The sequence below is a fragment of the Culex pipiens genome, chromosome 2 (assembly GCF_016801865.2).
Source record: "Culex pipiens pallens isolate TS chromosome 2, TS_CPP_V2, whole genome shotgun sequence".
Classification (NCBI taxonomy): domain Eukaryota; kingdom Metazoa; phylum Arthropoda; class Insecta; order Diptera; family Culicidae; genus Culex; species Culex pipiens.
In genome coordinates, this window is record NC_068938.1 from 188071981 (window position 1) to 188087188 (window position 15208).

At 33.7% G+C, this 15208-nt stretch overlaps 2 protein-coding genes across 2 annotated transcripts in view; one reads left to right on the forward strand and one right to left on the reverse strand.

Annotated features, from left to right (window-relative positions):
* The window catches only part of LOC120415091 (ecdysone receptor-like), a 363558-nt gene that overhangs the window by 96252 nt on the left and 252098 nt on the right, over nt 1-15208 (forward strand).
* Nucleotides 1881-3827, reverse strand: LOC120415092 (protein transport protein Sec61 subunit alpha-like). Its single transcript, XM_039576511.2, has 3 exons — nt 3581-3827; nt 2610-3520; nt 1881-2548 (listed from the first exon to the last, which is right to left on the reverse strand). Exons 1-3 carry the CDS (start codon nt 3585-3587, stop codon nt 2036-2038), a joined length of 1431 nt encoding a protein of 476 aa, XP_039432445.1. The 5' UTR covers nt 3588-3827; the 3' UTR covers nt 1881-2035.

Genomic DNA, 15208 nt, shown 5'->3' on the forward strand with positions numbered 1-15208 from the left:
CTGTAAAACATTTGGTGGAATTTCAAAAATCTGTTTTTAGTAGTATTTTATAAAATGATGTTTGACTTTCTCATTCAAACAAATTATTAAGGACAAATTGCTATGAAACTTTAGGTTTGTGTTTTTAAATCAGATTTGAGTACTTTTGTATAATTTTAAAATGTCTGAAATATTTGGTATTTTTATAAAGTTTTTTTGGGAATCTTTTAACAGATAAATGCCTATCAAATTGTGTTAAAATTCAAAGCATTTGAAAAAATATCTGTCTTCAAAATTTATTTTAAAATTCTCATTTAAATTTTAAACAAAATTTTCAGATATTTTAAAATTACAATATTTTCAGAGTTTTTTTTTGTGGATACTACATCAACACAAAAATTGAGTTTTTGTTGGGTTTTATTTAATTCTCATTTGAAAATTACGTAAAAAAAAAGGATCAACTCAATTTAGACTGTTTCTGTTGAAGTACAGGCCAACTCAGATGGGTTTTTTTGGATAGTTAAAATTTTTATAGAAACCATCCCATCAATACCTAAAAACTTGCCGAAAATAATAAATCGATCAGCAAAAAATGTTTAAAGGTACCGATTTGTTTAAAAAAATTGCACTGCTGCCAAAGTCTATAAAGATTTGTATGGACTGATGATGCACATTATTTTGGTAGTATAATACAAAAAATAAATTCCAGGAAATTGCTAATTCTTGCAAGAATCGTTCTTCTTGAACTTACGAAAGCTTTTTCAAAGAAAACTGAAGAGCATTTGCATAAATGCTGTTGTCTTTTGCAAATCTTTTCTACCCATTTGATACATTTTAAATGTTATTTCCTGCTTTCCAGTAATAATTTAGGTAATTCTCAAATTTAATACAAAACGATTTTTTATTGATTTTAAGTTAAGAAAAATTGTGGAGCATGGAGATGAAAAATCACAAGCATCATGGAAATTAGGGGTTTGGATTTTTAACTGATAAAAACGGCTTCGTTTACAACTTACTTCCTTTTTGTACTCAAAAAATCTTTCAATTTTTGAGAAATAAAAATATTGAACCAATTGTATACGTTGTGTATGCGTTGAAAAGGTATTTTGATACTAACGTCAGTCTATAAAAAAAACATTGTAATTAGATTTAAAACTATATTGAAAAATTCCTTGTGGCTTTGGGAGAAAACCGGGAAATTGAAAATCCAAATCTGGTGGCCACCCTGGTTTAGCATTCAGATGTTTGGTTTTCCTTTAAAATAAAAGAACACGATCGTTAGTTCTAAGGCTGAAGCTTTTGTGTGACCTATTTTTGGTAAGGCGTGAGCAAGGCACCAGGTTACAGAGTTATGTTATTATTGTTATTTTTTAAACTTTGCTTGCATGTAAGAAGTCAGTAATTCTTTTCCCTCTTCCCAATGAAGTTCTTTTGCCCTATTTCCCAAATCAAAAAAAAAAAGAAAACCCGTCTCGCTTTGGAAAATTTTCATTTTTCTTTATTGTTCTTTCTCACAGAAAAAAATAAACAAACACAAGATTAATTGGTTGTCTCGCTCATCTCTTATCTAGGTAATAGGAAAAGTCTTAAAATCTCAAATTTTGTTATTTTCTCTTTCCTCATGTGTTTTTCTTCTTATTCTTCGTTTGCTGTTGCTGTTACTTTGTTGTGGTTTCTACTTTTCTTCAATGCACTATCTTGTAAGTTTCGTTCCACGATTATTCTCTCTCTATTGCTTTCATTTATGGATTTGTTGTATATTTTTGTCGATTTTATTCCTCAATTTTTCGATTTTTTAGCTTAACTTTTCTCTGTTTTTTTGGGACTTTCGCCGCCGTAGCACTAACTTTTGTACATTATGAAAAAGTGTGGGGGGAAAAAAGTTCGCTACCTGCTACGCGTTTGTTTTTAATGTTATAATTGTTTTGCACACACTATCGCTCGCGCTTTCTCTTTAAACAGAAATATAATAAATTACTGTATGAAAAACTTCGCCTAGCTGCAATTAAAAAATGCACACATTCTTGAAGCGATGAAAAACTGGGAGGGTGAAAACTTAGAAGAGAAGCGTTCCCATGCCGCCCATTTCGCTCTGCTCCTTGACGAAGATCTCAAAGTACTGGTAGATGATGGTGACGGCGAGCAGGATACCGGTGCCGGACCCGATCGCGCCCATAAAGTCGGCGATGACGGAGAGGGCGCCGATGCAGAGGCCTCCGAAGGCGGCCGCCGTCGGGATGTACCGGTTGAGCTCGTGGATCATGGAGTTTTCGCGGTGGCCGCGCATGATCATCTGCTGCTCCTTGAGCTGCTTGGCGACGTCCTTGGCGGAGCTGCCGGACACGTCGATCCAGGTCTTGGAGAAGAAGGCGCACGAGCCGAGCATGAAGCAGATGTAGAGCAGGGCGTGGATCGGATCGGTGGCGATGTGGGAGAGGGATTCGGGTGGGGACAGGTAGTAGCAGAGGCCGCCGATGGGGTAGGCGCGGGCGGGGCCACCGCCGCTGACGTCGGCCCAGGTTCCGAGCAGGTTGACGATGAAGTTGCCGTGGAATTTGACCGCCAACATCTGGGGGAGGGGAGTTGGCGGTTGTAGATCTTGAAGCTAGTTTCAGATGGTTAGGACTTACCTGAGAAATGACGTAAAGGTTGGAGACCAGGGCGGACTGCAGGATGATCGGGATGTTGCTGGTGTAGAAGAGCTTGATCGGGTAGCTGCTGTACTGGCCGCGGTAGCGGGCCGACTTGATCGGTAGGTCCACTCGGAAGCCCTGGAAGTATATGACCACCGCAAAGACGAGCACGGTCGCGAGCAGGTTCATCAGGTTGGGCAGGTTCTGGCGGTAGAAGGCCTCGCGCAGACCGCGGACCTTATCCTGGCGGGTGGCCAACAGGTGGAACAGCGCAATCACGGCTCCCTCGAACTCGGTTCCGCGTCCGGTGTTGACGGTGGCCGGCGAGAACGCCTTCCACACGATGGTTTCGCAGATGTTGGTGGCGATAAAGAGCGAGATTCCGGACCCAAGGCCGTAACCCTTCTGGAGCAGTTCGTCGAGCAGCAGCACAATCAATCCGGCCACAAACAGCTGGATGATGATCAGGAGACACACGCCGGCACCAATCTCCGCCGGATCGCCATACATTCCGGTCATGACGTAGACAATGGCCTGGCCAATCGTAATGACCATTCCGAACAGTTTCTGCGCTCCGTTGAACAGGGCACGATCCTTCGGGGTGTCACCAACCTCAATAATCTTAGCTCCAGCCAACAGCTGCATAATCAGGCCGGAAGTCACAATCGGAGAAATACCCAGTTCCATCAACGTTCCTCGATTGGACGCCAAAATGACACGAATCCAGTAAAACGGATCCGCCGAATCCGAGCTCATGATTCCGAACAACGGGATCTGGCAGCATACCAGGAAAATGAACAACGTGATGGCCGTCCATAGCACCTTCTCCCGGAACTGGATCTTCCGCTCCGGTTTCGCAATCTCCGGCAGGATACTGCAGAACGGTTTGATAATCTCCAGAAATTTAACTGAAAAAAACCCAAAATTAGACCACATTCCCCAAAAACCCCAATTTAGGTCACACTTACTCCCCATTTCGCCCAGAAATGTGCTTTTTCTTCTTCGTCAGCAAAGAAAAACGGGAAATTTTCACTTTTCCCCAAACCAAAACTTTCCACTTTTCACCAGCTTAAAAATTTTCCACGCCTCCACGGCCTGCTTGGACCCGACCACAGATTTTGCCGATGTGTCCGGTGACGGCAACCTTTTCGAAATGAATGAGTGCTGGCGTGTGTGGCAGGCCGAGACTGTCAATGAAGAAAGTCCAGAGGAGCAGGAGCTCGGCGGCTACACGTAAACAGCCCAACGGTGATGTGTTGGAGGTCCGCCAACTGTTCGACGGCTGTCAGCGGTGACGGATCGGATGCGGTGACAGCTGTCACAAAGGGGAAAGTGTTCGAATAACGGGATTGTAACTGTGGGTAACGGGGTGAGAGTTATGAATGAGAGAATTGTAACGGTAACTTCATAACGGTACTAAAATTTGACAAATCGGAACAATTTCTTTAAAAAATCAAATGATCATCAAACAAACTTGAATTTTTAACACAAAATCTCAAAATTTGAATGCGCTTGTGCTGGAAACATTCGCCGCAAACAGAGTTGTGTGTTTGTGTGGTGAACGGGAACTGCCAACATGAAGACAGCGCTCGCGCAGCGAGTAGAACAGTTTTTGAACTGGTCGGTAGAAACGTTACGCGTGGTTACTGGGTGTTATGGACGCGTTTGAAATGGACGTTGGACGTGATAGTGATGATATGGATAAAATTGTCTGGCGATAATGAAATCGCGGAAAATTATTTTTATCGTTTTTTTATTTATGTTTTAATTTCTATTTCAATTTGATTGGATTGAAATTTGTTGCTCTAAATTCAATAAATCATTTTATTAGGATAATTTAAAAAAATCAAGCCTGACTTCCGAAATTACGAAACAAAAAGTTGGGCAAAATTCTTCATTACAGTTATGCTACCATAAAAAAAAAATTGCAAAAAAAATCTATAAATTCCTAAAAAGATTTTTTTTTTTAAACATTTACGTCTCTTATCGATCTGTGATACCAAAATTCATAACTTTTTTTTTAATATTCAGAAGTATTTGAAAACGCATAAATAAACGATAAACAGTCTACACTGAATAGTTTTCAACCGATTTTACATTTTTTTCCAATTTAAATTTAAATTTTGGTCCATAAATCGTCGCTTGTGTGCTATCTTGTGACACTTCTGCTGTGAAAAGATAGGACGTGTCACAAGATAGCACACAAGGGATCAATTGCTGTTTTTGCTCCTTGACTTTTTGAGGAAAAAATCGGAAAAGTAGCGAATTTGCTTAAATCCGCAAAATATCAGGAAAAAATTGGGAATGTGATTTTTTGTCAAAAAGTCAGGAAATTCGAATGATTGATTGATTGAACTTTTGATTGATTTTGTATTTTTTTTTTCAACAATTTTCAAATCAATTGTACCTGAAACATAATGAGTACTTGAAGAAAGCTTAAAGTTCGTATTTCTATTTTTATCTATTAAAGAATGAATAGGCTTTATAAAACATTAAATTGCTAATACATATTGGAAGATTTAAAAATCTAAAATTTCAAGAGTTTTTGTATCCGATATTTTTCAAGTATCAAAAATTGCTTAAAAAAATCTCAATCCGTCTAGATTTTTAACACTAATGCCAAGAATAATTTATGAGTTGATTTGAGCTTTTTAAAACTATGTTATTTTTGGCATTTTTTAAATGAAACTTATTATTTTATGTTTTTTCAAGCTTTTAATTATTTTTTTCAGCGCGTAAATTTTATGTAATTTTGTGAACGCAATGTAATTTTTAAAAATTGATTTAAAAAATTTGAAAATTAATTTCTTTGTGGTCGTAAGGGTCATAGAACTCAGAAAAATCAGCGTTATCGTTGTGAGCAATACTATGACCAATTTAAGCTTAATTTAAGGATCCAATTATCGACAAGGATCCGCAATTGATGGTTTTTTTTTAATTTACTAATAAAATATAATTTACTTCATGACTTGTTATAGACAGCTTATTACTTGCAATTATTCTTTGGGTAAAAATTCCAATTATTTGAGGTTCTAGAAAAGTCGTTAAAAAGGTAAGTGGCCACCCTGCAGTTATGCTACTGTAACAAATTTGCAAAATATAAAGAAATTTATGAATGAAAGCAAAATCTCTCAAAATTCAAAGGATTAAAATGCTCTCATTTGATTAAATATGCGCAAATAAACAATATACAATTCATAAAACAAATTGAATCGGTTTTACACTTTTTTTCAAAGAAAATATGAAACTCACCAATTTTTTAATGCTTGGAAAATTTTTTAATTCTTGAAAAAGAGAAAATTTTGATAATCATTCCGAAAGTAAAACATAAAAGCGTTTTTTATTTGATTTTCTTCATGAATCTTATTTTTTTAATATCTCAAAAAAATCAAATGTCAAACAAGGGACCATCCATAAAACACGTGGACACTTTAAGGGGGGGGGGGTATGGCGATTGTCCACGCTCCATACAAAAAAGATTTATTTTGTATGGACAATTGTATGGGGGGGGGGGGGGGGTTGAGATTTCCAAAAAAAGTGTCCACGTGGTTTGTGGATGGTCCCCAAGCAAAAATACAAAATTTACCGAAATGGTCCCTTGTGCTCCTTTCAAAAATGCAGGATATCAACGAATTTATTGATAGTTGAAGATTAAATATGTCAAAAACAATGTTGTCTATTTTTTTTAATTTGTATAAAAATTTTATAATTTGTATCAAAATAAAGTTTTCTGAAAATATTACTTTAGAGTCAAATTATTAATTTGAACAAATTCAATGCATAGTAATCCGTTTTTTTTTTCTTGGAATTTTTTTTTTGTATTCAGGTGGTCATTTTGAGTGAGTTTTGTTCCACGAGAAGCTTTACTTCTCTTGTTTGATGTGTTCTTGATTCGTTTTTGATGTAGTTAACGTTTGTTTCTAATTGTATTTGGCATATTCTACCACGTCTTTTCTTTGCAGATATTTTTTTATTTTATTTATTTGCTTGTTTGACATTTGAGACTTTCTGAGTATAGAAAATGATTAAAAAAATGCGTAGAGACATAGCCTTGGGCATTAAAAACTAAACAGTGAAAATCTTCTAATGAAAAATGACATTTTTAAATAATTTTTTTCTTTTCCAAGTCAAACTTTCAAACCATCAAATTTCAGAGTTTTTTTTTCCAATTTCAAAAATTGATTGAAAAGGGATTTTTGTGATTTTTTAGAACGAAGCCCGCTTAGAGGCGGGGTTGGGTTGTAGAGGGTTAATGAACTATTATTCCAAAACAAGCTTTATTCTATTATTCAAAATTTAAAAATTCTCACAGATAAAATAATATGGATTTACCTATTTATTAAATCGTACTAAATCACTTTTATCAAAATATGTTCAGTTTTTTTGCGATTTAAAAATATTTCATGGAGGAAATGCACTCCAGCAATAAATATTTTCGAAAAATTTATATAATTTCCTGCAATTATTTTAGCCTAGGTTGATCATACTGCTTGTTACTGATTTTTTCTCAGTGTCATTAGACCCAATTTTTCAAATGATGATATCTCGGACACTATTAGTTCGATTTTCAAAGAATACAAATGAAATTGCTGCCCATAAAATTATTGCACGTTTACAAATTTGTGTCTTGATTCAAAAATGTATACTGTAATTCAACTTGTTGAATAAAAACAGTTTAAAAAATAAATAAAAGCAGATTCTGTAAATAAATATTTGAAACGTAAAATAAAACGACAAAAAGGACTTCAAATTATAATTGCTTTCACACCAAGCAAAAAAGCGCCCCTCTTCTAAGAAACCTGTTATGAAAAGTGCTACAAAAATCGATAAATTCAAATTTCCCGTCGCAATCAACTTTCCCTTCGTCGAAACCGTTCACTGTGCTCGTCAGCAACATTGAACATAACCAAAACCGCTCGCCAACCCACCTCCAGTAACTCTCAACACACCTCAACATCGCCCCCCAATTCACCACGATCAAACCATGACCTATGACCCCGAATTTCGGCGTGACATGTCCTTTCTGCGCATCATTTCTGCCTTCCCCGTCCTCAAAAACGCTCCCAACCTGCTCTCTCAACGCTGACGGCAACTCACATTTTCTCACGAACCTAACCCTATTTTTATTCTCTTTGACGCTGCCGCTGCTGACCTACCCTATAATGCAGCAGCTTGTTTACTTGACATGCTTCCCCCACCCCTTTTTTGAGTAAGAAAATGTCCTTGCAACCTACTGGTGAAGGTGCTCCCTTAATCCGTTTGTCCTTTGCTAGGGCTATTTAACAAAGTTTTTCATTGGTTGCCAAGCCATGACCTCCCTCCCGCTCTTCAAACCGATTATAAAATATCGATGAAAGTGAGGTTAGGGAGGTTAGGGAGAAAAGAGAGAGGAAAGGGGGGGGGGGTCTTCCACCAAAGTTCACTAACACCAAAAACTCCCCCCCGCATGTCAGACAGAGTCGTTGGACGCGGTTCTCCTTGAGCTTGAGCTTTCCTACTCTTTTATAATTCCAACCTGTTATATACCACAACCTTGACTTGGTATTGGTGAGAGAGAGTGCGCGCGACGCGGCGAGAGCGGAGAGCGCGCGCGCTCTCACCAATACAAGCTTCCCTTAGAGTGAGGCGGGAAGTCTACCTTGCAGGCGCGCGGCGCGGCGTTGCGCCCGCATTTATGCAACCGCTAGCTTTTTTTTGCTGGCGCCGCCTGGCAGACATCCGATCTCATTTTTTTTTATTTTTTTTTCTGCTCTTGGCTCGGAAATTCACTTTTCGCGCTGGGATAGCCTTGGCTAGGGCGCGATGACGGGACGAGCTTTTTTTTTTGTTATTATGTACACCTGGTTGGAGTCGGGTCGTTATTTTAAAACGCGTTCAGAACCCCTCTAACCTATACCGGTGGTTCACTTATCAGGTGAAAATGTGAAGCAATGGGCGATAATAGTATCGTGATGGGGTGGAAAGAGTAGAAACAGGAGCTTTCGTGACGGGGATGATCTATTGGAAATTTTGAAGTATTTTATTTTGATTTATCATTTATGTGACTGATTGTTTATGAATTTATATTTTAAAATCAGAACTTTATGGGGTTAACTCGAATGATTAGATAATATTCATATAATAGGAGGTATTATCTATAAAATTTGAACAAGTCGATTTTTTTGCGTTTTTGATTCTGATGAATCATTGCATAATTAGTTTATCCAGCATCCGAACATTTTTGGCCATTTTCCATTTTCCGACTAAAACACATTTTAACTGAAAACATTCATGACACTTTGATTTTTTTTTTGTTAAAGTTTTCGTAATTACAGTAAGGCTGTTGAAATAATTAAGGAATTTCAAAGTCATGTATACAAAAAAAATGTGCTCAAAGACAATCTTATGGGAAATTGGACGAGCTTTCCGGTAAAAATATTTACGAGACTTAAAAATCAAGGTTTCCATATATAAATTGTAAAAAACCATCAAAAAACCACTTTTTTCAACATTTTTATTTTTAAAACCACAGTAAATTCACAAGGATTGGACGATTACCGTATTCAGTTTTATGTTTAATGTTGTTTACGTTTTGAGCCCTTAAAGTGCAGTTTCAGTAAATGATTTTTGTATTTTTTTAGGTGAGTTGCTCCATCCTGCATTTTTCGTGAGTCTTTTTGTAACATCTTAGGCTATTTTCACAAAAAATTTGAACGAAAAAAAATCGTGGGCTCTCCTTCAAATTTGACTTTCAAACATAAAAATCAAAAAATCTTATAAAAGTGGCGTGTTTTTTTCATTCAGTGTATATTATTTCGAAAAGCCGAAAAGTTTCATTGAAATCGGAGAGGGTCCTGTACAACCGATTCCCTATTTGTCATGGAATTGCTCGTCTAACATTAAAAAAGAGCTTTTAAACTATTTTCTGCCTTTTGGAATTGTTAGTCGTGATTCTGATATTCTGAAATTTATTTATTTTGCTCCAGGAGATGAGGAAATTTGCAATGGTTTCTTTTATGAAATCGGATAAAAAGTTATCAAGAAACCGTCGATTGAAAATGATGCCTTATAGGGTAGCACTTAGATATGTATCCTTCCTAATTTTCATTCCTTGAAAAAAAATTCTCGGTTTTCTATTTGCATTTCAAAAGTACACAAATTTTAATGTTTGAAAATTTATTTTTTTTATCTAACCTAAAAACGGTTTTAACTTAAAAACGATGAATCTAATCAAAATTTTACATGCAATGTTTTTTTTTAAACTTTTAAAAAATCAGTGATTAATTTGAGAGTTTTTGTAAGGCCGTTGCAAGATTTTTTTTCAAAGTATTCAATGCATTTTCAAATACTTTTTTATGCAAATGTTAAAAGTATTGCTTGTTATTTCATTTTTTTCAAAAACTTGATATAAAAGTAAAAATTTGCAGTTGTTCGATACATCATTCGAAAGATCGCAAGAAAAGCTTTCAAATGAAGGTAAAAGCGAATCATTAAGTTCAATTACACAGTCCAACAAGATTTTGTCTCTGAGACGAGTATATGTGTTCCTAGTAGAATTTTGCCCGCTGAATCCGTATCCGGGTTCCGAATTGCTCCAAATGGTCCCAATTTTGAGATACACCCGTTTGAAATGTTAGTTTAGGCCAAAATTAGCTACTTTGTCGACTATTTTATAAAGGAACTATTGAATAAACAAATAAACCAATACATGTATCTTAAAGTTCACGTTTTCCCCTTTCTGAAACATCCCTGGTTTTTAAAATTTGATTGTTTCTACGCATATTTATAGCCATTTTTAAATTATATTTTCAGTTGGTTATCATTCAAGTTTTCCAACTTGCATGCAAGTCAAATTCTAATTTTAAAATGCCTATAAATATGCGAAGAAACAATCAAATTTTAAAAACCAAGGGTGTTACAGAAAGGGGAGAACGTGAACTTTAAGATACATGTATTGGTTTATTTGTTTTTTCAATAGTTCTTTTGTAAAATAGTCGACAAAGTAGCTAATTTTGGCCTGAACTAACATTTCAAACGGGTGTATCTCAAAATTGGGACCATTTGGAGCAATTCTGGACCCGGATTCGGATTCAGCAGGCAAAAATCTACTAGGAACACATATTCTCGTCTCAGAGACAAGAAACATTTGATTTTTTGTTGAACTGTGTTATCGATTTGCTATGATTTTTTGAGCATTGGCAGATCTGTAAACCGTTCCGAATATGTGGGATGACTGTATGTCAATTTTTATGTTAAACGGTAAAAAAAAAAGATTTAAAAACCATTTCTGATCACTTTTTTTCATTTTAATGCAAATTTTTTTTTTTTACAAGACAACATTTTTTCGATGGATCAACTATGGTCCCCTTGGAACGAGCTGTCAAGTAGGAGCTTTTCTGTCAAGAAGGACCGCGAGGTAAATTTTTCAAAATTGATTTAAAAATCCATTTTAAACTCTTTGTGGTCGTACAAAGGGTCATTGTACTCAGAAAAATAAGCTTTATCGCTGTAAACAATAATATCAGCAATCTAAGCTTCATTTTAGGACCCAATTAAAGTCCAGACTCGATTATCCGAGACCTCGATTTCCAAAGTTTAAATTATCCGATTTTCGATTATTCCAAGTTTTGTATTGGACTGAAGGTAAATCAAATCAGGCGCAAATATATATTTTTTCTTATTTTTATCATACAATGCGAGTGTAACATTTCAAACTGGTTTTAAACACCATTTTCCCCCTACTGAAATGTTATGTTTGATTTTGAGAATATTTTTCTTCATAAGATTGATAAATTAATTTTATTTTTTTAATGAGTTTTTTTATTTTGTGTGTCTTGACGGAAGCACGACTTTTTGATACTTTTTGTTTTTTCTTGAATTTTTTTTTGAATAGATTTGTACTAGTCTCAATCATTTAAAAAAAATTATACTTACATATATTTTTTGAACAATTTGTAATTTAAAATATATTTTTTATACATTATGAAACAACAAATCAAAGTAAAAAATCATTCTTAATGATCGAAATTTGGACTAAAACTGACAGGACCTTGCCAGTTGAAAAATTAAGGATAATTATGCTAGTATGCTCTCTTCAACGACACAGCCAAATAGATGAAATCATTGAACAAATTTGACAAAATTCTATCAACAACTACCGCCATCTAGTTGTCAATTTTTGCATCGCACAAATGATATAGTTGTGTGTGTGCAATGTGCATTCAGTTAATAGCAAATGTCAAACAAGTGTGGATGAGTGGAGGTGAGTTCAACATTTGATTGATTGATGGTTTTGAAAAAAAAATCACGTCTGGAATCTGTGCTTGAGTCAAGAGCATCTAATTTTTAAGGGTGTGTTTCATTTACAAGTTATCTGATTAAAGTCAAAAATGCAAATATCAGAAAATTGTGTAAACTTTTCAAAAGCTGACAGCTTTTCTATAGTTAGTACTGAACCCAAAAGGCTTTTTTCGGAACATTCAATTTTTTTCATTAGTTTGTCATTTCGTTTGTCTGATTGTCTGTGCTATTCCAGGTAGATTTTTTTTGTCGCTTTTTTTTGTTTGAATGTTGAAAATCAAACTGTTCCAAACCAATTTTCTGTTCATTTAAAAAAATGCAAGTTATTTGAATATGAATTCAAAACAGTACTCCACAAATGATGTTTTATTTTTTTGAAGGATGTTATAAAAAACCAGGGAGAACCTACATACCACACGTCTCTTAAACTCACTCGCAAAAGAGGAGAGGAACGGGGGAAAACGAGTGCATGTGAAGAACTTTCCCAGCGCACAATCGTGACATAACAATGGGAAACCCCGAGCGGAAAACAAAAGGATGCCAGCGATGAATTTATGTTGGGGAAGACTAACGGATATGGTGAATACTGAATAAAAAAAGTTTTTTTTTTTGCTAGTGCTTTTGTTTTAAAGTTTGAGAAAAATAAGTGAAATAATTTGGTATCAACCAGAAACAGATAATTTATTTGTAACTTTCTTTATTATTCTTTGTAAACAATTTGAAGCAAAGTTTAGAAAACATTTCCAATTAAAAGTTTGAAACCAATTGAAAACTTCAAACCACTTTCATTTCTCGATGATTTCCACAAACGCTTCAAATTCTTTCCCAATCGCACATTTTCTTCTTCACAAACAGCAACAAAAAAGTGCTTATTTCCCTGTTGTTTTTTTCTCTCTCTCTGTGGAGGGGGTGGGAAAATCGAAAACCAGAGACACATAGCACGCCCAACACTGTCGGGTGGGTGTGGGTGGATGATTATTTTCAGTGTTGTTTTTTTTCGTCGTTTCCCCTGCTTTTGTTGTTGAACAAGGTGAAGCTCCACCGAAAACCAAGTTGGGGTAGGTTGTTTTTTTTCACAGGAAGGTGGGTGGCAGGGGGTGATGTTTGACGTCGCGTCGGGACGGGAGTGAAAATTTCAGGGCGGCGAGCTTTTATGGCTTATGTGTTCAAAGTACTGCATTGACCTAGATTCTTATGTGCACATAAGAGGCCACTTTCGACGACGACGACGATGGCTGGGTGTCGTCTTCATCCAGTTCTGGCTGCTGGCTTGCTGCTGGTGTTTTCAAGATAAAAAGGACGCTTTTGGCGTCGTCGTCGTTGAGAGAGAACACGAGATACTGAAGGAATAAATATTTTATGTGCTATTAGGGATTGCTATTCAGGGGGTTTTCTTTTCTTTGTCGAGTATGGTACTTTTGAAGAGAGAAAAAAAAGCTCCGGACTCCGGTTTTGTGCAGATGAAACAACTTTTGATTATTTTTTTAACTGTACAGTGTTGGCTTTTCTCTGTCGGAAAAAAAGATTTACGTGTTGCAAAAATACGGGGGATGTGCTCTGTTACGACCTACGATACACCATGTAGATAGTAGACGAGGAAGACTTAGCTGTATTACGGTTATGGTTATGTTTCAATAGCAAAGTAAAACCTTTAAAACTATCAAATGGAAGTTCTGGAATGCTGTAAAAAATAGGCAGTTACAAAAGTAAATTTGTTATTTCATGAATATGGAACATTCGTTAAACATTAAACATTAAACATTAAACATTAAACATTAAACATTAAACATTAAACATTAAACATTAAACATTAAACATTAAACATTAAACATTAAACATTAAACATTAAACATTAAACATTAAACATTAAACATTAAACATTAAACATTAAACATTAAGCATTAAACATTAAACATTAAACATTAAACATTAAACATTAAACATTAAACATTAAACATTAAACATTAAACATTAAACATTAAACATTAAACATTAAACATTAAACATTAAACATTAAACATTAAACATTAAACATTAAACATTAAACATTAAACATTAAACATTAAACATTAAACATTAAACATTAAACATTAAACATTAAACATTAAACATTAAACATTAAACATTAAACATTAAACATTAAACATTAAACATTAAACATTAAACATTAAACATTAAACATTAAACATTAAACATTAAACATTAAACATTAAACATTAAACATTAAACATTAAACATTAAACATTAAACATTAAACATTAAACATTAAACATTAAACATTAAACATTAAACATTAAACATTAAACATTAAACATTAAACATTAAACATTAAACATTAAACATTAAACATTAAACATTAAACATTAAACATTAAACATTAAACATTAAACATTAAACATTAAACATTAAACATTAAACATTAAACATTAAACATTAAACATTAAACATTAAACATTAAACATTAAACATTAAACATTAAACATTAAACATTAAACATTAAACATTAAACATTAAACATTAAACATTAAACATTAAACATTAAACATTAAACATTAAACATTAAACATTAAACATTAAACATTAAACATTAAACATTAAACATTAAACATTAAACATTAAACATTAAACATAAAACATTAAACATTAAACATTAAACATTAAACATTAAACATTAAACATTAAACATTAAACATTAAACATTAAACATTAAACATTAAACATTAAACATTAAACATTAAACATTAAACATTAAACATTAAACATTAAACATTAAACATTAAACATTAAACATTAAACATTAAACATTAAACATTAAACATTAAACATTAAACATTAAACATTAAACATTAAACATTAAACATTAAACATTAAACATTAAACATTAAACATTAAACATTAAACATTAAACATTAAACATTAAACATTAAACATTAAACATTAAACATTAAACATTAAACATTAAACATTAAACATTAAACATTAAACATTAAACATTAAACATTAAACATTAAACATTAAACATTAAACATTAAACATTAAACATTAAACATTAAACATTAAACGTTAAATATATATCTAACGCAAAGGCTTTAAACATGGTGCTATTTGAAAAATTTTGAAAAATTTGAAACTAAAAACTAAAAATTTGAAACTAAAAACTAAAAACTAAAAACTAAAAACTAAAAACTAAAAACTAAAAACTAAAAACTAAAAACTAAAAACTAAAAACTAAAAACTAAAAACAAGAAACAAGAAACAAGAAACAAGAAACAAGAAACAAGAAACAAGAAACAAGAAACAAGAAACAAGAAACAAGA

Bases quoted from the DNA above. Each gene is read 5' to 3' on its own strand.
- LOC120415092 (XM_039576511.2), bottom strand. The intron at 2,549-2,609 runs GTAAGTCCTAAC...CCCCTCCCCCAG, and splicing joins ACCTTTACGTCATTTCTCAG to ATGTTGGCGGTCAAATTCCA.